The following is a 20,324-nucleotide window of genomic DNA, read 5'->3' as shown; positions in this document are numbered from 1 at the left end:
GCACTGTTACAAAATGTGGTAAATTCATTTGAAGCTGACGCCTTGGATCCTGTTTCAGGAATGGTCAAGATTCCCCTGAAAGGTGAAAACAAGTGTTATCCACGCCACTGTGTTTATCAAAAGGGACCAGTAGATATGGTATCAAAAATACAGAGTGCCACATCATTAACCTGGTGAGGCTGGGGGGATGGTCCTAGGTTGTACATATGGTGGAATACCCAGAAACAAGATAATCATTTCATACCGAGAGACCACAGCCTTGGCCAGCGGGCAGGCATAAACTTGAAATGGAAGAACAGCTGTATGAAGGAGATATGGTTATAACTTGAATTGAAGAACAGCTGTATGAAGGAGATATGGTTATAACTTGCAGATATCAGAAATAGGTTTGTGTCATTGGGTTGGTTTTTTACAGTTGATGGCCTGGCAGCAGGATTTCAGAAAACTTGGAGGTCTTTTCCCAAGAATTTAGAAATACATAGGGCAAATCTAGCTATTTGATCGTTAATATCAGAAGGTAAGTGCTTAACTACTTGTACATAGAGATCAGACCAAAGACTAAACTTTTAATTATTTAAAGTAAAGGAAAAGTTGTAGGAAGAACTGGGAATGCAGATCATAGACTCTGGAATTGATAAGAGCTTGTGAATATAAAAAGTATCAGACAATAATAGATTTAAATTGATTCAGTAAAATATCTGGTGACCTTGCGTAAATATTTCAATCGTCTGCGTAAAATCTATTCTAGTGAAACGCCCTGTCAGCACGATTCAGCTCTTGTGTAAGAAATGCAGGTTTTAGTCCCTAAAGATGTGCAAACATGTACTAGATTATTTTAATCAAATACCACAATTCTTTTCTGTGTCGCTTTTCACACATGTATATTTAGATTTATGAAGTATGAACATCAAACTGTACAATAAGTTGGTCCATTTTGTCTTCTATTAATAAGTGAAAGAAAGCACCAATATTGAGCTTGGCTTCTCTTGTTTTCTAGCCAGTAGATAAACGTCAATTAATGGTGAGGAGGGAATCTTTGATAAATCTGGAGAATTTCAAAAAACAATACGCAAGAAGAAGATGGAAGGTATGGGTCATTCCAGAATAGTTCTATTACATGATCCCCACTGTATACCGGTCATGTCATTACAAAAAACTATTTTTTTTATTTCAGCTGACCATCAGTATCGTCGCACTGTGCAATCACCTCAGTCGTTCGTTGAAGAAAAAGGCCTTCGGACCACTTGGCGACCATTTAGTAAGTAATGTCCATCAAAAGGATGATTTTGTAAGAGAGTAATTGACCTGCGTGCAAAAGTACTAAAGGTTGCGCAAACAGATATGTGGTAACACAGTTTGCTCAAAGGCGGGTGGACACTGTGACCTACAATGTCACACAGCAAGGTTGCCCTGGAGCTGCTAAAGTGCCAACATTCCTGCTGAGCAGGACACTGACACAGCCCTAGGATTACAATTCAAAGATGGAGTCCATTATCTAGTGCATGCTGTCTACCACAGCTGTCCCTAGCAGCCATTATACTGAAATCATTATATTTTCAGATGTGTTGACTATTCAAACTACATAGTCTAAAAATCAATATGGTGCTACTTTAAAGGGGACTAGGCTGAAATGAAGACTTTTCAGTTGTGATGGCAACTGCTTTACAAAATCCTTGTTTTTGTGAAGTTTATTGTGTGCCTGTTGGAAATCATGGGATTAAGTATCATTTCAGGATTATGATTTTTGTCACAGAGCTTGTGGTCACAGGGATTCTTAAACATGTCTATTGTCTGAATATGCAGATCTCTTATTGATTTCACAGACACATTTAAGGACAGCCGAGATTTTGATAGAGTGAATGGGGTAGCTGAGACATTGCCTAGGGAGATGCCGAGCTGAGCGAGCAGCTAATAAAACGAATTGGGGATTCAAAGTAGGCATAAGGGAGAATCTATGTGCAGACTGCCACAAATACCCCTGATACCAGTGCTAATGCCACGACCCTGCATCAAACACTTGTCCTCTACTTCTGAAATGGAGATTTGGAATTGGCTCTGTGGGATTGTGTTGAATAGCTGTATATAAGTATTCACCAGGAGGTCAAAGTTTATTGTATTATAGAACATTTTCAGGGTTACATCTTTCTTCTTTTCTGTGTGGACCTTTAATACGTCCCCTTCCATAGACATAGACAACAGAACACCAGTGAATTTATGTAAACCATGTCTAGCTACTTCTCAAGCTTGAGCAGGGAGTACAGGCCTGCCATGGATCAATGTCATGAAATTCTATTGGTGCCTTCCAATTCTGTCAGAGTCTAGCCGAGGATGAGTTCATGAAGTGGGACCCCAATTGTCTCTTTTGTTAGAACTAGCACAACATAGCTGAGTCTAGAGCACTTTGGTCAGGACAGAGCTGAGAGCATCCTTGGCAAGGTATTTCCATCTTAGCTCAGAGGAATGATTCTTCACCATCATCATAACCTCCTTTTTTCACGTGATGAGGCCCAGGCTTATTCTTGCTAACTTGGTGACAGGGAAGGGTCTCTGCAATCAGAACCTTGACCATTGCTTTTGAATTAACAGGCTTCAAATTCCTCCTGCTTCTATACGCCATGTGAGGTTAGTAGAAGTCATTATTAGATTAAAGAAACGTATTGTACAAATGATTTTAGTCAGTACGCTTCCCCAAGAACTGCCCTTTGTCGCAGATTTTTTCTAAGCAACCACTATGGTGTATTAGAACACTGTGACTTCTTGCTCTATGTGCTCAGATTGATGGTTTTTCTGGCACCTGTCTGATGAAACCTGAAGTGGTACCTTGCATGTGCACTAATTATGTTCCGTGTCTCTGCTGACCTGGCACGTATGCTCCTTTCACTCTCCATGGGACACCCTTACTTGGCGGAACAATATTAATAAACAAGTTGACCACCAATCCACAACGCACCCGTTGCCTTCCCAACACGCATGTGTGTGAGAAGATCCCTCTGCTATTACTCCCCACCACTTCTTCCAAGTACCTGAACACTTGCAGAGTCCGAGCGCCAAGTGCAGGCTTGCAAACAGCAGGTTGTTTACCATTGCTCCTATCCCACTTCATAGACCTGTATCATAACTGTCCTCAAGAAGGCATCAAGAAGTAGTCAAACAGGTCATGGCCCAGCAGAGACCTCCTCAGATTCCCATCTCCTGAGGGAGATCTATACCAAGGGAAGAGTCTGGTATTCTGGTCCTTTTTTTAGAGCACCCCATACTCGATGACCAGAACAAGGATCACGAAGAGGTGATCTGAGATGTAATCTCACTTCAGTAGTAAACGAGTAAAAAGAACATGAAGGAAATTAGGCGATGGTGGCTAAGTCCAAACAATCTCAGTGTTTATAAAGCTGATAACAATTGTTAAATACCCAGTTGCTCATTAAGCCAGTAGCAGTAATAATGATACCTTGTGGTTGTAACATTTCTCATGGATTGTAATTTGCATTGGTAACGAGTGTTGACAAAGCCAATAGGTCTTGCTTGGATTTTACGGCCGGAATAAAAAAAATTTAAAAAGCCTGCTGTGGAAAAAAAAAAGGAGTACAAGGGGAGCTTGGCCCTAGTGGACAAGTGGGGAGGCTGGGCCTAGTATATGTAATTAGAAAAAAGAGTGCCTCTCCACAACTCAATTGCAACCATATTTATGGAACATTGAAAACGCAAACTGTCGTTTCCAAGCAGGTACTTTTATTTATACCACTTAATTGGACATTTGTACTTCATTTGTCAAACAAAACGTATTATGAGCAGACAAGACCTATGTGTAACATGAGATCAAACCAAAGTAAAACTTTGAAAAACACCACAGTGTCAAAACTGAATATAAGCAAAACTCAATATAGTCATTGGTTAAACAGACAATATATGGAATACAGACAATAACATTACAACATACATTACAATCAATGGTAAATACAATTAGGCATTTGATTGAAGCAAAAGAGAAGTAAAGCAAAAAGAAATTGGAAAAAAGAGACGCGAAAATGAATTCGAGAATCCTGTGTAACCAGTGGTTGCTGGTGAATGAATTATCCTTTTCTAATTAGCCGACGCGTTTCGAATCCAGAGGATTACTTTCCAGATTCTCATCAGGGCATGGTTATTCTGTCTGTAAATTTACCAAAGAGAAGGAAAGATTGTGTAAACTTCATGAAACAAGAGCGACAGTCTCCCTATATTGTGACACTCAGTTAGGGGGAACCTACCGCTTTTGAAGGAAGCTAATTCAATGAAAGTGTGGCAGTGCAGATTGAAGAGGGAATCCAGGAATTGGAACTACCTATGACAAAATGAATTGGCATTAGACCGATTAAACAGCTAATCACTGGGGAGTGCGAAATACTTTGTTTAAAAATGCACATACCGTCAACTTTTTCAAGTTAGTGTGGACGGTTTTTTCTACGTTGATTGCAGGCTCATTGGCACATTTATTAAACCTCAAGCGGCCTGTGGCACTCTAGGAAAGAACAATGGTGTTGTTAAAGCCGGGAGCGGGAATTTTTAAAGATTAAACGAGTGGTGTGCTAGTTTGCATGCAACATACCTTAAAGGTTGATGCGAAGCCGTCCTAGTTACTGGACAAGCGTTGTTTGTAGAAACCCGGCGTGTAAGAATTCCACCGGAGTCCGTTTCCGCTAAGGAAAAACGGAGCGAAATGTTAACATAATTACCGCGTTCTACCGCGAGTGAAGCAGAAGCCGGCGGCAGGTCCCGCTGAGGCGCCGCTTACCTTCGTGTCTCTTGCTCTGGGCTCCCTGTGCTCTGTCAAATCGCCAAGGCTGGTACTGTCGGTGTAACCATGGCAATAAGCTTTTTGGGAAGGCGCTGGGCCTTGTGGGATATGTAGTTCGCACTGTGCTAGGTGGTTGTATTAATGGAAATGATCCATTGTAGAGAGAAGTGTACAACACTGAGGCGCGACCCATCCGGTCATCAGGCGCCAGGGCACTATTAGGTCAAAGTCTGGCGATTTCAGATAGGCTATTCAAGCCCCTCTGGACGCTATTAAATTTCAGAATTAAATATGCTTCCATTTTAAGGAGCATTTTGTCAAAATCCACAATCCTCTGGGATGAACGTATTGTATGCAGGACCGTCCACTTCAAATCATTAGCATCATGGTTGACATTAACAAAATGTTCCACCATGGGGGCGGTCATGATTTTATTTTTGATCCTGGATCGATGTTGGCAAATTCGTGTGTTAACTTGTTGTATGGTTTTTCCAACATAAATCAGGTCGCAGGGGCATTGGACCAGATACACCACATTTTTGGTTTTACAATTCGAAAAATCCGAATGTTTCCATCTGGTGGACCCATGTTGGAACTCGTCGCCCTCAATAGTGTTTGGGCACACGACACAGGTCCCACATTTGTGGTGTCCCGTGATCGGTTTGAGGTTCCACTGACTCAAAAGGTCACTTTTCTTTTTTGGTAGAGATACATCCGCTCTCATGATGTGCTGTCCTACATTTTGGTTTCTCTTATACGCGAACAGGGGTTTTGGAAGTGGGCATTCTAAGTTCGCCATTAGGTGCCAATTGCTCAGTACAGCTTTTCTGAGTTTGTGGGTATCTGGTCCAAAAGTGGTGACACAGACCAGTCTTTCAAGTGTAGGTTTGGGACGTACTTGCAAAAGAGTTTCGCGGGGGGTGAAGCGCGCTCTTTGTAAAAAAAAAGGAAAATTATTGCTTCCTTTATAAAAAAAATCTATGAAATAAAGACTTTAAGGTGTTATGATTCAGTGTACTTTTGAAATGTAAAATAGACAGACCCGCCACTGGGTTTACCCATTTTTAATTTAATATCTGGCTTATCGAAGGCAAGAATATTGGTGAAGGCAAATGGTATCGTTTTCCATAACTCCTGTAGGTAGATCACATAAAAAGTGTTTAGAAAATTTTTGAGAGACGAATGTCACGAACCACTAACCGCGAGCTGCCTGTCTATCCCCGATGTTCCAAGAACAGATAAATAGAACAGTGGTTTTAGCGAGGGAAGTATTATACACCATATAGCATAAGGTGAGCTGGTAATACTCCTCTATGTGGAGACATGGGTACTTTATGTAGATTTTAAAGAATTGTTAATTACAGATCATGCAGACAGCTGCACTTTCAATCCAGACCTAAAAATGTGGAATGCGGACTTGGCTTTGCCTTCCCGGTGACATGAATGTGCAAGCAACACTGAATGAGTAAACATTGACTCTTGCACATTTGCTTTGGCAGTTCGAAAGCTACCTCTTTGAACAAACAGCTCTAGGACAGGTCCACGTGGGTGGGAAACCTCTTTGCAGGAAAAGAAAAATGTTCTTTCTATAATCTCCCAATACAGCACAAATGCCTCCATTCCAACAGTACCAATTGCCATTCAGACATCTTCACCAGATACCAAGGTCCTGTTTAGTAACCAGAGGTCTGCAAGAAATAGATAAAGCAATGTGGCTTCCTGTGGCACAACCTTCACATTGACCACTGAAAGCTTCTTTAAAGTGTGCCTCACCTAGCAGAATTGATATGCGCCATTCTTGGCCGAATGAAAACTTTTTGTAAGTTACCAGCAGATAACGCAAGTTTCAGCTTTTTTGTAATAAGGAATGAAAAAACAGGTTTCGCTTTTAAACGCCATGTAACATATGGCGGTATTAAGTAAAATTTGCAATACCATAATTCTTACCACAGGTCCATTGGTTACATTTAAAAAACTCCCACTCCATCGGGGAGGGGTAGAGAAAACAGAAAATGCTGTTCCTGTTTTCCTGCAGTATAGCACTCAGGGATGGGGGTCTCTGTGTCCCTATCTCCAATGACAGACGTAATCCTACAAAATCCTCCCACATGCCAGTAGGACTGTGGGAGACCCAAAGGGTACCCTACCAGCCCCATGTTGTTAGTTTTGATAGATTCAGAACTGTAGTTCAAAAATGTATATTGGAATGCTCTGATTGGCTCTATTATGAATGCTGAGGCACTTTTTGCATGAGGAGACGGCCATGCAGGAACGACGCCATCCTGCCTACCTATCTGCTGCCTGCAGACATCACAATATGGGCATTTCATACCAATGTTCATCAGCAGGCCTACAGCACGGTGTACAGACCACCCACATACCTAATCAGGGCTGTCATTCTTTATACCACAGCACAGCATGCAGCAAAATATTTGTTCATGTATCTTTTATGTATTCGTAACGGGATATAGGGCTTAGAAATTGTGTTCCACTTCAAAAGTCAAAGTTTCAAAAGCAAGCCGATATCTTTAAAGGCGAAATCAGTTTGTTCTCATCCAGTCTCTACAAATATAGTGTTATGGAGTGGAATATAGAACCTGTAACTCCCTGTGTAATTCTAAAATCCAATCTCTACCATTGGGTAAACTTTGGAAGCTACAAGTTAAACAAGCATTGGCATAGCCAATAAGTTCTGCCTTTGGGACCTTATAAGTATTTAGCCATGCAGCACATTATCCTGGGTGCTGCAACATCTGCTGTTCTCCGTCAGCCTTGCACAGTGCCCTATACTTTAACCACCAGTAGGAACTTGCAAGCAATGCACACAAGCAATGCATTTGTGAAGTGCTTCAATGCCTTATAGGGTACTTTATAAATACAATAATAAAATACCCCGTTCCAAGTGGCACAGGCCATTCATTACGTGTACATTGAGGGAACAGAGATATAAAACAACAACAAGATGTGGTCTAGATGCCCCAGTTGCCAAATCTAGAACAACGCAACTGGGTCCTAATTCTGCTTTCCAAAATCTGTAAAGAAACGTGTGATATTGGACAAATCACTTTGTCTCACTGTCCATCAGCTGCCTTTTATGTTACAGCCGGGAGTGCTATTAAACAAGTCAAACTCCAGGAACAAATACTATGCAGAAATAATGTAATATTCAGCATTGAAACGCCTAGGTATCGTTCGGTACGCAGTGTAAAGCGGTGCTAAAATTTTCACTAATATTCACAGGCATACAAATAAAGTTAACAAGGAGTATTGCTATTTTCAAACATTCTATTCAATTACATGAATGTGGAAAGATCTCCGAAGCAGCTATTAATGACAAAATCTGTGTAACTAAATGCAGAAGCCTAGACGTAAGCGAGATAAAGTAAATTATATTTGTATTTTGAACAAATGACCAGAAATGATAATGTATTTTTTTCTGAACCAAAAAAATAAGCAAGAGTTTGAAAAGTTAAGACATTGAAACAAAACAAAGCCCATCACGTTACTCTTTCAACTGTACTGGAAATGAAGGCCCAAGCCAGAGGTACACACCAGGATCCACACACGCTCTCTGTATTTCGTTTAGTGCCACAGTGCCTTTTAGGACCTATAATCTTAATTCACTTCAGTTGAACCATGTACCCCTCTCTGTACAGGAAAAAATAATCTGTAAACTGGTACTGTTAGGTACACATGAAAGGGCCCCAGTTTGGAATGTGCTGCTATGCATTAATAATGCTACTGAACATTGCAGATCCCAGTAACATATCCAGTGCTTTCTACTGAAATATAGAAGTACTGGTGCTCACTATCAGGAGTGCCAGAATGCTCTTGAGAAGTGCCAATTCTCTCCTATTAAATGTATTGCAGAAGTGCAGATAAGTGTAGGTTCTCCCCTCTTCAAATAAAGAAATTGTAGGTACTCACTACCAGGGGGTGCACACTACCACGGGGGTGCACAAGCAATGCTGGGAAAGTGAGCCTGTGAGCAAACTATAACTCTACCAATGAGTTGTGATTAATTGGTTGACCACCTCTAAGTTGAACTAATAGGACACTCACAGATCTGCGCAACTCCAAAAGCACACGACACGCTACCTCCTTGAAAGAAAAATAAAATATGAAACATGAAGTGTGGCGCCGTGCTGATTAAATAAGAGCCTGGTGGGCTACAAATGCTTAAAATTGCAACATCACACGGCTCAAGCTGGATTAAAAAAAGTGTGCTGAAAAGGACAGAGGCGAACGTCTACATGTAATAGGGCCAGTCGCCATGGAGAAAATCAAGCTCCCAAAGAATAGACAAATACAACCAATGCACCAAAAAAAGCCAGCATTTCTGAACGTCAAATAAAAGAACGAATGGAAATCAATAGCGTACTTGAAGCCCAAAGAGAAGATACAGCATGTCTCGAAGACAGAGCATGTGCGCTGCCTAGGCTCAACCAAAAAATAGGTTGAAATATATCTGTCTTACTTTTGCTCAATTGCAAACATAGATAATTGCAAATAAAGCCCTTAATAGAACACTTTTATAGAGTAATAAAGCAATTAATTATTATTTATCAGTGTGTTTGTATTGTGGGCAAAATTGTCATTTCTGACTCTTTTCTGGTCTCTTAATTTGTGCCTGTGTTTAACTGCTTTGCATTTCTAGTTTCAGCGAAACTGTGAAAGTGACGAGGAAGACTTCTCGAGAAGGACGCCAGTTCAGGAGAGGAGGAGAAGCAGTATATCCTAACAGCGTATTCTTCCCCCACAAAGGTGGAACGTGCTAGCGTCTCAAACGCTTTCGACTATAGGCAGAGCTGTGCTCCCCACCGTCAAGGTGCAGTCCTTAGCTCTGTGTATCGAAAGCTGCTCTCACACAAAACTTCAAAGTCTCAGGATAATATTGATACTATTGCTAAGAAATCTATTATTTAAAACATGATGTATGAGGCGCTCTTATGACGCCCAGTTCTGTGGGTGTTATTGCAAGCTGGTTTGAATGCACAAGGACAAGCTAGATGTACCAGCCAGTGTAATTTTTGTCTGTGCCTGGATGCAACTTTTACTGCAATAATGTAAAAGGAAGGTGGTTATTAAATGTGCTTCATTGTCATATTCAAATCCAGGAGAAATTAGAAATTAATTTAAAAGGAAGAACAAAAATACTTCTGATATTATTGCTTAGGCCACTCTAATTTTTTCCACTGCATCCTCAGAGGAAACAGCTTAACACGAGTCGGCACTGTGTTATGAGCCTTTAACTTCTAGTTTCAGTGGATCCAATCCGGAGCTTGGATGGGAATATTCAGAGTATTATTGCAATTGTTAAGAGAGCTTCTTGCAACCTTTGGTGTACTTTAGAATTCTCATTTGGGTACCTCTGAAAAATGAATCTGTTTGGATTCAATTGAGAAGTTAAGGAATATTAGGTGCGGTAGAGCTCAAAATTTGTCTTAAAGCAGGGAAGGAAGGGTCACTTGTCACTGTAACCTAAATATGCAGTGATCAAGAGCTCATTAGGAGATGCATCAGTTGTAAGCTTTCGCTTTTTATAGCATTACATTTGTTAAATGAAACCTCCACAAATATGTATAGAAATTTCACATAGGCTGTAGCCTATTATTCAACTAAACAGTCTTATATTCATACAAGAAATAGTCCTTGGAAAATGTTTTAATACCTTGTTAGGGGCATGGTTACTGGCACATAACTGACTGATACGGCAAGTTTACTAACACAATAGGTGCCAAATTTATAGATTAGTCAAAATGTGAAAAAATACCAGCTGACACTGCTGTTTTTTACAAAAGAAAGTATGTCATCACACAGGCAGAAAACAAACAAAGCTACAGATGGAATTTCCTAAAGGATGGGTGTCTTTAAAGAAGAGGCCTGCTTTTTATATAACCTAGCATCTCTCGCCATACATTCGACTGCTGTTGGCCAGAAAAGCTGTTTTGTCAGTGGCTACTTATGCTATCACGCCATCAGTGGAAGGCCAAAGGTTATCCCTTCTCTGCCTGAGGTGCTTCATGGAAAAAAAGAAGTTACTGTCTTCTTACTTGCAGGTTCAAAAAGTAAGCTACCATAAAATAGCTTCTAGTTATTTGGTTAGTCATTAACACCTTCTGCATGATAGTGTTCCTTAAAGGGAATGTGTTGTTGTCTTTTAGATGGTAATGTACTAGGAAATCAATCAGCCCTTTGAAATAATATATGAAAGAGATGGCTCACATACATGAGCATCATAAACCTGTGGCACTTGTGGAGTGGGTGAGTAGAGGGATGTCGAAGTGACTAGAGGAGAATGGGGGTGAATACTTGAGGAGTGAGGTAGGCACTATGAGGGTGGTAAAGTGGAGGGGAAAAGCATAAAATGACAGAAAAGTGCTGGACTGGAATTAGAGGAGAGAGTAAAATTGGATGTAGAAGAAAGATCAGAGCAGAGTTTAGTAAACAGAAGAGGGAGAACTATAGAGTTGAGTGCAACGAGAGTAGACAATCGGGGAAAGTGGGATTCTTACTAGAGAAAGAAATAGGATTAGACTAGGAAAGGACTAGAGGAGAGAGCAGTTTTAGCGATAAAAGGAGTATTGTGCGGAAGAGAAGTTTGGAGTTGTTTGATTCCCACAGCGGCCCAGTGATCAGCGCTACAGGTGGTTGTGGACTAGAGATGGGAGCAGGGTGAGGGACTGAAGTACTGGTGCAGTGACTAGTGTACGGAACTGAGTACGTGATAGACCAAGGGATAGTGGTGCTTCATCCATTACCTTTACATTTATTTTAAATCAGATGGGAGCACATTGCGTTCAGTTTTCTTTTACAAGTGCTCCAGTGATAGAAATTAAAACAAGACTACTCTTTTTACCTATAGATAATGCATTGTGTTGTAGAATTCAAAGATGTTTGCTTTACTGTTGATTAACTACCCTTGTAAATTAATAACTACTGAAATTTGTATGTTAGTCACTAGCTGGATGCTACTGTTTTAATATTCCTCAGCATAACATAGGAAGGTATATAAAATGGCTAGATTCCATATATTTCAATAAACAAGGCAGGTGAAGGGGGGTAGAAGCTGTTTTGTATTTCATCAGTGAGAGCGATATCATCCCGTACACAAGTTACACAGTTGTATGTTTGTTTAAGTGAAATAGGACTGGTTGAGTATACACACAGGAGAAGAAGAGGAGGTCCATCTATGCAGTCAAAGTTGTGTGTTACTGTTCAGATGGGAAATAAATGGAAAAATAAGTATTTTGGCACTCAGGAAAGTAAGTTCAGAAGGAGAAGAGGTCCATCTATGTAGCTGTCTGTTAGTGTTCAGAAGGGAGATAATTGGAAACAGTGGTGGTTTAACACCCAGGAAAGTAAGTTCAGATGGAGAGGAGGCCCATTTATGTAGTCATAGTTGTATCTTAGTGTGGGAGTGGAATGGAAAGTAGTTTGACACCTAGGAAAGTAAATTCAAATGGAAAAGCAAATCAGTGGACATCATTGGAAGTGAACAGCAGAATAAAGAGCAAAATGCTAGTCGCATGTACGGGCTTTCAGCCTTAGACCTAACATTTCTGGACAGAAATTGTGCCCACATTTGATATTCATAGCAAGCAAGTTTGACGTATCACTGCATTAGATGCTTGATGGGTTACTCTCTGATTTTCAAGACATTAATTATAAAGTTAAAGTATAAAGTGACTACATCAAGAAGAGACACATTGGGAAACATATTATGAGGTGGAATGAAAAAATGAGTTAAAAGTTAATATAATAGATTTTCAAATGTTCTAATCATACATCTGAATACTCTATGCAGTACATAGACTGCTCACACAGATAGTTTAGTAAACTGTTGGAAGCAAGTGTTTTTTCAAGAGTGTTGTGATCATTTGACTGATTAGGCAATAGTTTACTATCTAGTCACCAGAAGTAGACTGATTTAATCGGGGGCATTGTGGCGTCCTTTGCTCACTTTTTGTAGCCCTACCAGCGGGACAAGGCAAATTTAAGGGAAAGTGTATGTATATACCAGATTATGATGTATCATCAAAACAATACAGTAAGAAATAAAACCAAGCATTTTCACTGTAATAGGTCTCGCGTTTACGAGGTATTGGCATTGTAAATGACAATGCATTTTATTTATGTATTTTTAAAGCAACACATACATAAACAGCATTGTGACTTTTAATGCCAATAGCTCAAACTCTTAGTGGCACTTGCAAAGCATGAGAGGTTTTGTAAATGTCAATTATGTCACCTCAACAGTCACTAAAAATCTATGGAGGAATATTAGTGTAGGCAATGACATTTAATGATACAACTGTCACATTATAGGTAAATGGAAACACAGTATCCATAATTAAAGTTACTAGTAAATATGGTACATTTAAATATTTAAGGGGTGAGCAATAATTGGGCAAATGAATATAAACTAAAATGATGATTTCCATGAAGATGACTGGTCCTCAAGCACCCCACCGACTTTCCAACTCCCTGCTGCAGCCACGGTATGTGCAGGTAACAGGGGTTGGGCCGTATAAGGGGGGATTCCGAGGGACGATGCAGAAGGAAAAGTAAATAAATAATACATTTTCCCTCAGCATCGTCCCTCAGAATCCCCCCTTACACGGCCACACCACCCACTGCTGTTACCTGCACGTACCGTGGCTGCCCTGCTGTCAGATCCAAGGAGGGGATTTGCTCTTCTGAAGTATTTAACTTTTATAGAAGTCAAAAATCGTGATCGGTACCAACCAAAGGTCTCAGTCAACCAACAATGAAAAAACTTTGACCGAGACAAACCTAAAATTAGATGCTGGAGTTAGGCACCAGGAGGTCAGATTCTATGGCAGGACCGGAGGCTCAGATTATGCTTTTCTTTCTTCGCATTTATTATAATTGAAAAAACACAGCAGCCTTAGAAAAGCCCATAACGCAGAAAAATGCTTAAAAACAACCATAAAGCATTTTAGACACATAACTCATGAAAAACAATGTCTCTGGGACTACAACTCCCATCACGATAAACAACAGTCTGAAACGGAGTCCTTCCTCTATGTCCACAATCCATAGATAGGCAGTCCTTCCTCCATATTCCTCCTCTTTCTTCGCTGCTTCCGCAGCCAGTTAAGTGTTTTTTCTCCCCTCTCAGTTTCTTGCTGTTGGGGTTTCCTTAGAGCGTATTTCTCATTGTAATGTGTTTTGTTTATTGGGGCTATGGGTCTCTGATGTGTTTTTGGTTCCACAGAGCCCCATTCAAGTCGCGGAAGCGCCGTCTCGCTTCCTTCGCGACCTTTCCCGTTCTTGGTTGATGCGGTGCGCAATCAACCGCTAGGGGGCGCGGCCGCGTCTCGTTGGTCTCCGGCGCGCGTTCTCCTCACAGAGGAGCCGCGCTGAGGAGATCAACCGCCGCGGAGCCGAGCCCTCGCTTCTGCCTCCCTGAACGCCCGTTTTCGGGTCTGTACTCTTTGGCCCCTTAATTGAATGCCCCGGTGGGGGTCTGTACTGCGGTGTCCTACCGCGCTAACGCCGTTTTGGCTGGTTTTGCACGCATAGTGAAATTTGTGGCATTGGTGTGGCAGCGCGCTGAGAGGCAGCTGACCTGGTCCCCCCTGGGGTGGGTCTGCGCGCTGAGGGAGTGGTGCACCCGGAATTTGGCCAGTCCCTGGCCACCAAAACTGTTTGCAGTCCTCTGGTCTGCCCTAATACTTATAAAACCCAGACTGTGGGTAGTGTGAGGACCCCTTGGCACTGGCTTTGGGTGACATGGAGGACGACTACTATGGGGGTGATTCTCAATCCTATCTGCAGGATGAGGAGTTCTTTCAAGCAGTAGACAGCTCCATCTACCGCTGCGTGACAGAGGTAGTGACCCCTATGGAGGAACGTCTCTCTGCGCGCATAGTGCAGGAATGCGCCAAACTAGCGCAGGCGCAATCAGTTAACCCTTCTGCCTTCCCAGGCCCGTCGAGTGAGGGCCCCCCTCCTTCTAAGAAACCCTGCAAAGGGGGGTTGTCGGAGGGTGTTCAAGGGGTGGACAAGGGTGCCTTTGAGCGTCTGCGTGACGCGTTTTTGGCAAAGGCGACTGAGTCCCCACCTGACCAGCCTGCGGCCCCCGCCTCGGTGGTGGCTACTGAAACTGCCCCTTCGTCTCCAGGGGATTCCCCGGATTCAGATGGGGATGAGGTATCGGTGCGTTCCTGGCGACCTTCGAGCTCGGCCACTGAGTTACCACGGGACAGCTCAGGTATGCTGGACCCGGATGAGATCATGCATCCGCGGTCCGCAGCCTGGGCCCCGGGCGACAAGGTGGCAAAGTTCGTGGCTAGTCGGCTGCGTAAGCCTCTGGAGCAGGAGGCCAGGGGTTGCCTCCGTGGTGAATGCCCTAGACCCACCTTGGAGGGGAAAGTTGCCATGACGCCAGACCTAGATGCCAAGATGGCGACTTTTCTAGCAAAGTTCATGAAGGACCCGCGTAAGGGCATTGACCGATCCTGGCGGTCATGCCAAGACAAAATGCTCGACGCAGTAGGGCCCATTACTAAGATCCTAGACATGGCGGAGGAGGCTAAAGTTACTGGATCCGTCATTGACCCCGATGTCTTATCAAATTGGGCGCAGAGGGTGATTGTCTTCTTAGGCAATGCTAACTGCGCCCTCTCCACCGAACGGCGGAGGTCTTTTCTGATTAAGCTAGATCCTAAATTGGGAGACTTGGCCTCTTCGGAGGCAGGAGCGGTTGCTCAAGGCGGTCTCTTCGGAGAACCATTCATTAAAGAGTTAGGGAAGTTCGTGTCTACCTTCACGTTCCTTGATAGAGCTCAGGCTAATATTAAACGCGTGTTCCATCAGCGTTTCTCCCAAGGGGCCGGTCGTGGTAGGGGCCGCGCGACCGGCCGTGGCGGGCAGAATGCCGGTAACAGAGGGCAAGGCTCCGGGCGAGGGCAGTACAACACCTCGGCCAACTTCAACTCCTTCTACCCTACAAGGGGGCAGCGTTTCGGAGGTCGAGGTTTCAGAAAGAACTCCAACGCTTCCAGCACGCACGGTGAGTGTAATCCCCGCAGAGCAAATTCAGATTGGTGGCCGTCTAGCGGCCTTTCAGGGAGCGTGGGTAGAGCTTACAGCGGATGCTTGGGTGTTGCAAACTATCCGCGGTTTTCACATCGAGTTCTACGACCAGCCTGTCCAGGTGTGCGCTCCGCGTCCTATAACCTTTTCGGTGTCCGATGCCCAGTTGATAGACGAAGAGGTCGCGGAACTTCTCCGCAAAAGGGCCGTTCGCCAATCAACTCGGCATCCGTCGGGCTTCATCAGCAATCTTTTCTTAGTGGACAAGCCCAGCGGTGGCCGTCGTCCGGTGATCAACCTCAAAGAATTCAATGGGTGGTTGATCTATCATCATTTCAAAATGGAAGGAATTCATCTCCTTCGAGATATCCTCCTTCCACGAGATTGGTTGGTACGGCTGGATCTCAAGGACGCTTATCTTGTGATCCCAATCTATCCTCCTCATCGTCGCTTCCTCCAGTTTCTCTGGCGGGATCAGGTGTTCGAATTCACGGCCCTTCCGTTCGGTCTTTCCTCAGCTCCGTGGTGTTTCACCAAGGTGTTGCATCCCGTGGTGGAGTTCTTGCGAGCGCAGGGGATTCGCCTGATCGTCTATCTGGACGACATTTTGCTGATGGCGCAATGTCCGCACAGCTTGCTTTCTCGACTGAACCGGACCGTCGATCTCCTTCATGGGCCCGGCTTTGTCATCAATGGGGACAAGTCGGTTCTTGTGCCCGCTCAGAGAGTAGAATTTTTGGGATTTGTCATAGATTCCATCGACGCGTCCCTGAGTCTTCCGTCTCGGAAGTTGTCCAAGATCAAACACGTCTTGCGACAGACAATTTCGAAGTCTCACACGTCGTTACGACAAGTTGCCAGAGTGGTGGGCCTGCTATCGTCCTCGATTCAGGCCATCTTCCCGGGCCCTCTACACTACAGGGCGCTCCAGCGCCTCAAGGCATACCACCTCCGCAGAGGCGTATCTTACGACCAAATGGTTCCCCTGTCGGAAGAGGTAAAAGAAGAGATGTTGTGGTGGCTTACCCACATGGAGGCCTGGAATGGTCGGGCAATTTTCGGGTCTTCCCCGGACCTCGTCATCGAGTCCGATGCCAGCAGGGTTGGTTGGGGAGCGCGCTGTGGAGATTTTTCAACAGGCGGCACTTGGTCCTTGGAGGAGCAGAAGTTGCATATCAACTGTCTAGAGCTTCTGGCAGGTTCCTTTGCGGTACGCTGCTGGACCAGGGACTCTGTGAAGTCGTGTGTCCTGTTGAAAATGGACAACGTATCAGCAGTGCGGTACGTGAACCACCTAGGGGGCGCGAGGTCCCGTGCACTGGCGAATTTGGCGAAACAGTTCTGGGATTACTGCCTAGAACATCATGTATCGGTGACGGCGGAATACCTACCGGGTCAGGCCAACCAGGTGGCAGACTGGCACTCCAGGTATCTCCGGGATTCCAGTCTTTGGATGTTGGATGTCCAGGTCTTTCGCTGGCTCAACGAGCTGTGGGGCCCTTTCTCGCTGGACCTGTTTGCGTCTCGCTTGGACCATCAGCTCCCGAGGTTCTTCAGTTGGAGACCGGATCCGCTGGCAGAAGCCACGGACGCGTTTCTCCAGGACTGGAGCAAGGAGAAGTCCTTTGCGTTCCCACCTTTTTCGATGGTGATGCGAACGGCGGCGCAGGTTCGCCGGCAGGGAGTGGAGCTGGTGTTGGTGACGCCGCTCTGGAGGTACCAAGTCTGGTTTCCAGTTCTTCTGGAACTTTCCTGGGATTCTCCAATCCTACTCCCCCGGTTTCCTCACCTGCTCCTCAATCCGGATCGGGATCCGCATCCTCTCATCGTTCAGGGCTCTCTCCACCTCATGGCATGGAGGCTTTCAGGAGACGTTGGTCGCTCCCGGGCCTTTCGAGATCAGCTGAGGGTCTGTTATCCAAGGCCTGGGCTGCCAGTACGTCGAAGCGCTACAAATCCGCTTGGTCTAAGTGGGTGCGTTGGTGTCTTCGACGGGGTTTGGATCCCTTGGTCGCGGGACTCGTACCCGTGTTGAATTATTTGACGGAATTGGCCGTGGGTGGCTTTGCCTACCGCACGATTAATGCTGTGCGTTCGGCTATTTCTGCGGCACACCACCCAGTTGACGGTGCTCCGATCGGAGTACACCCTTTTGTTTGCCGACTTTTGCGGGGCGTCCGGTTGGCGTTACCACCAGAACCCCGGTACTCAGTCCTTTGGGACGTCAATTTGGTTTTGAACCTTTTCCTGTCCTGGCAGCCAAACAGGTACCTATCGGTCAAAGAACTCTCGGCGAAGCTAGCAATGCTTCTGTGCTTGGTGTCCTGCCGGAGAGTGTCGGATGTGCGTGCTCTGGATGTTTCGGCACGCGTATTTTCACCAGATGGGGTCACCTTCACGATTGGTCGCCGCACTAAGTCGGCATCTAGGACGATCTCGTATCCGGCTTTTGTGGATGTCCCGAAACTGTGTGTTGTGCAGTGTCTGAAAGCTTATGAGGAAATGACTTGGGACGTTCGCCCTCCGGGCGAGAGACAATTGTTAATTGCCTTGCGAAAACCACACCATGCGGTCTCTTCTCCTACCATAGCCAGGTGGGTGCGTTGGGTCATGCAAGAGGCAGGCATTGATACCAAACGTTTCGGAGCTCACTCTGCCAGAGGGGCCATGGCCTCTAAGGCTTTTTCTGCGGGAGCTCGTCTAGAGGATTTGATGCGGGCCGCGGATTGGTCCTCCGATTCCACCTTTAAGAGGTTTTACTTTAAGCCGGTGGTGGATATTGCAAGTTTGGTGGTAAGTAAGCTTTGAACTAGCATAATCTGAGCCTCCGGTCCTGCCATAGAATCGAAATTTGCCTAGCATTTGTAACGGTAAGTTTCAATTCTATTAAGGACACGGAGGCGAGGATTATCCCACCCGGTATGTCGTCGAGCGACACCCCCCCGTATGGCAGTAAGTAATCAGGTTTTGAATTTTTTCCTCATGTTTATATATGAACCTTGAATTGTTAAACCACTTGTAAGATCCTGTGTTTTCCGTTACGGCGCTGACGCAGTTCTATTTCTTCTGTTAGGAAATGATGGTTCCAAACCAGACCAATGAAATGATGGCGTAATTTGCGCGAAGAAAGAGGAGGAATATGGAGGAAGGACTGCCTAGCTATGGATTGTGGACATAGAGGAAGGACTCCGTTTCAGACTGTTGTTTATCGTGATGGGAGTTGTAGTCCCAGAGACATTGTTTTTCATGAGTTATGTGTCTAAAATGCTTTATGGTTGTTTTTAAGCATTTTTCTGCGTTATGGGCTTTTCTAAGGCTGCTGTGTTTTTTCAATTATAATAAATGCGAAGAAAGAAAAGCATAATCCTCGCCTCCGTGTCCTTAATAGAATTGAAACTTACCGTTACAAATGCTAGGCAAATTTCGATTCAGCCTGTAAGAGTGTCTGCCCATCAGCGAGCATCTTGTATAAACAGTAGTGAGGTGTCCCACCTAAAATTCATCTGCAGTTTACTTTGTAATTGGTGGCTTTCTCATTTTGGTACCAGCAAGTTCAAAACGTATATGTTATTATATTACATCTATTTTATCTAGGAATCTTTACAGAATAATACAAAGCCTAAATAGTTATATTCCACAGGGTTATAGGCGGATACTAGCTGAATCAAAATGTTTTCTTCTTTGTCTGATTGTAGTTAATCTTGATTTCCTTTTCACTGATGTATTGGGCTTTGTGTCTCCATAAGAGTTAGGTGTTGACTGAAGGACTTATTTTAACCCCTTGCGTGCTGCCGTCGAGCTCTACCTCGCTAGTGCTGCCAATGGCCGACGCGGCCCCGCCCATTTTGCGGAAATGCCGCACTGCCGCGAAATCGCGGACACAGCAAAGGGGTTAAACATGCTTGCTGCATCGAGAATGTAACACTGAGCTCTGTACGCAACATTGCCATTTTCCTTTCCTGATTTCAAAGCTTTGACGAGCTTTGACCAATTCACCACACCTGCTTTTGTGGCAAGAATGTGTTCCGATCAGGTGGTAGTCACTGCACCACAAAGGGTCACTCTTCTTCATCCGCCTAAAGAGAACATCAAAGTAAAAAAACAAAGTTTGCTTTGCCTATGTGATCACATAGTTTAAATAATCTGAAAAGGTAATTTCCATTACAAGTTCAACCATGTTTTTGGCCCGATATATATTTGTGCATTTTACTCCCTTCTTCTGAAAGCAAGGCGTAAAATACTCAATTTGTGTCTGGAACCGAACAACTCCTCTGCGAATAGCGATAGACATGCATCACTATTTTAAATACATGTATAATTTTTATTTAAATTTCAAGGATTTCTTGGGGGAGGGAGCACAGTCTTCCAATATGGCTTAATGTTAAAAACTTACAACATGAAAACGGTGTTTTTTAAAGTACACAGATAAAATAAAGTTTTTACTGCCCAAACCATGAATGGTTCATACATCACATATTGCTAGCAG

General features: G+C 44.0%; 1 protein-coding gene across 1 annotated transcript in view; it reads left to right on the top strand.

Annotated features, from left to right (window-relative positions):
• The window catches only part of DAPK2 (death associated protein kinase 2), a 640,584-nt gene extending 630,683 nt beyond the window's left edge, over positions 1 to 9,901 (top strand). Inside the window, exons 10-12 of the mRNA XM_086959404.1 lie at positions 998 to 1,087; positions 1,175 to 1,258; positions 9,432 to 9,901. Coding sequence (XP_086815530.1) covers positions 998 to 1,087; positions 1,175 to 1,258; positions 9,432 to 9,515 — 258 coding nt within the window. The 3' untranslated portion in view covers positions 9,516 to 9,901. The remainder of the gene's footprint in view (positions 1 to 997; positions 1,088 to 1,174; positions 1,259 to 9,431) is intronic.
• Positions 9,902 to 20,324: the final 10,423 nt, after the last annotated feature.

This window comes from Lissotriton vulgaris, chromosome 2_2 (genome assembly GCF_964263255.1).
Source record: "Lissotriton vulgaris chromosome 2_2, aLisVul1.2, whole genome shotgun sequence".
Taxonomy (NCBI): Eukaryota; Metazoa; Chordata; class Amphibia; order Caudata; family Salamandridae; genus Lissotriton; species Lissotriton vulgaris.
Note: the sequence above shows the minus strand (reverse complement) of the source record. Positions and strands in the feature narration are given on the sequence as shown.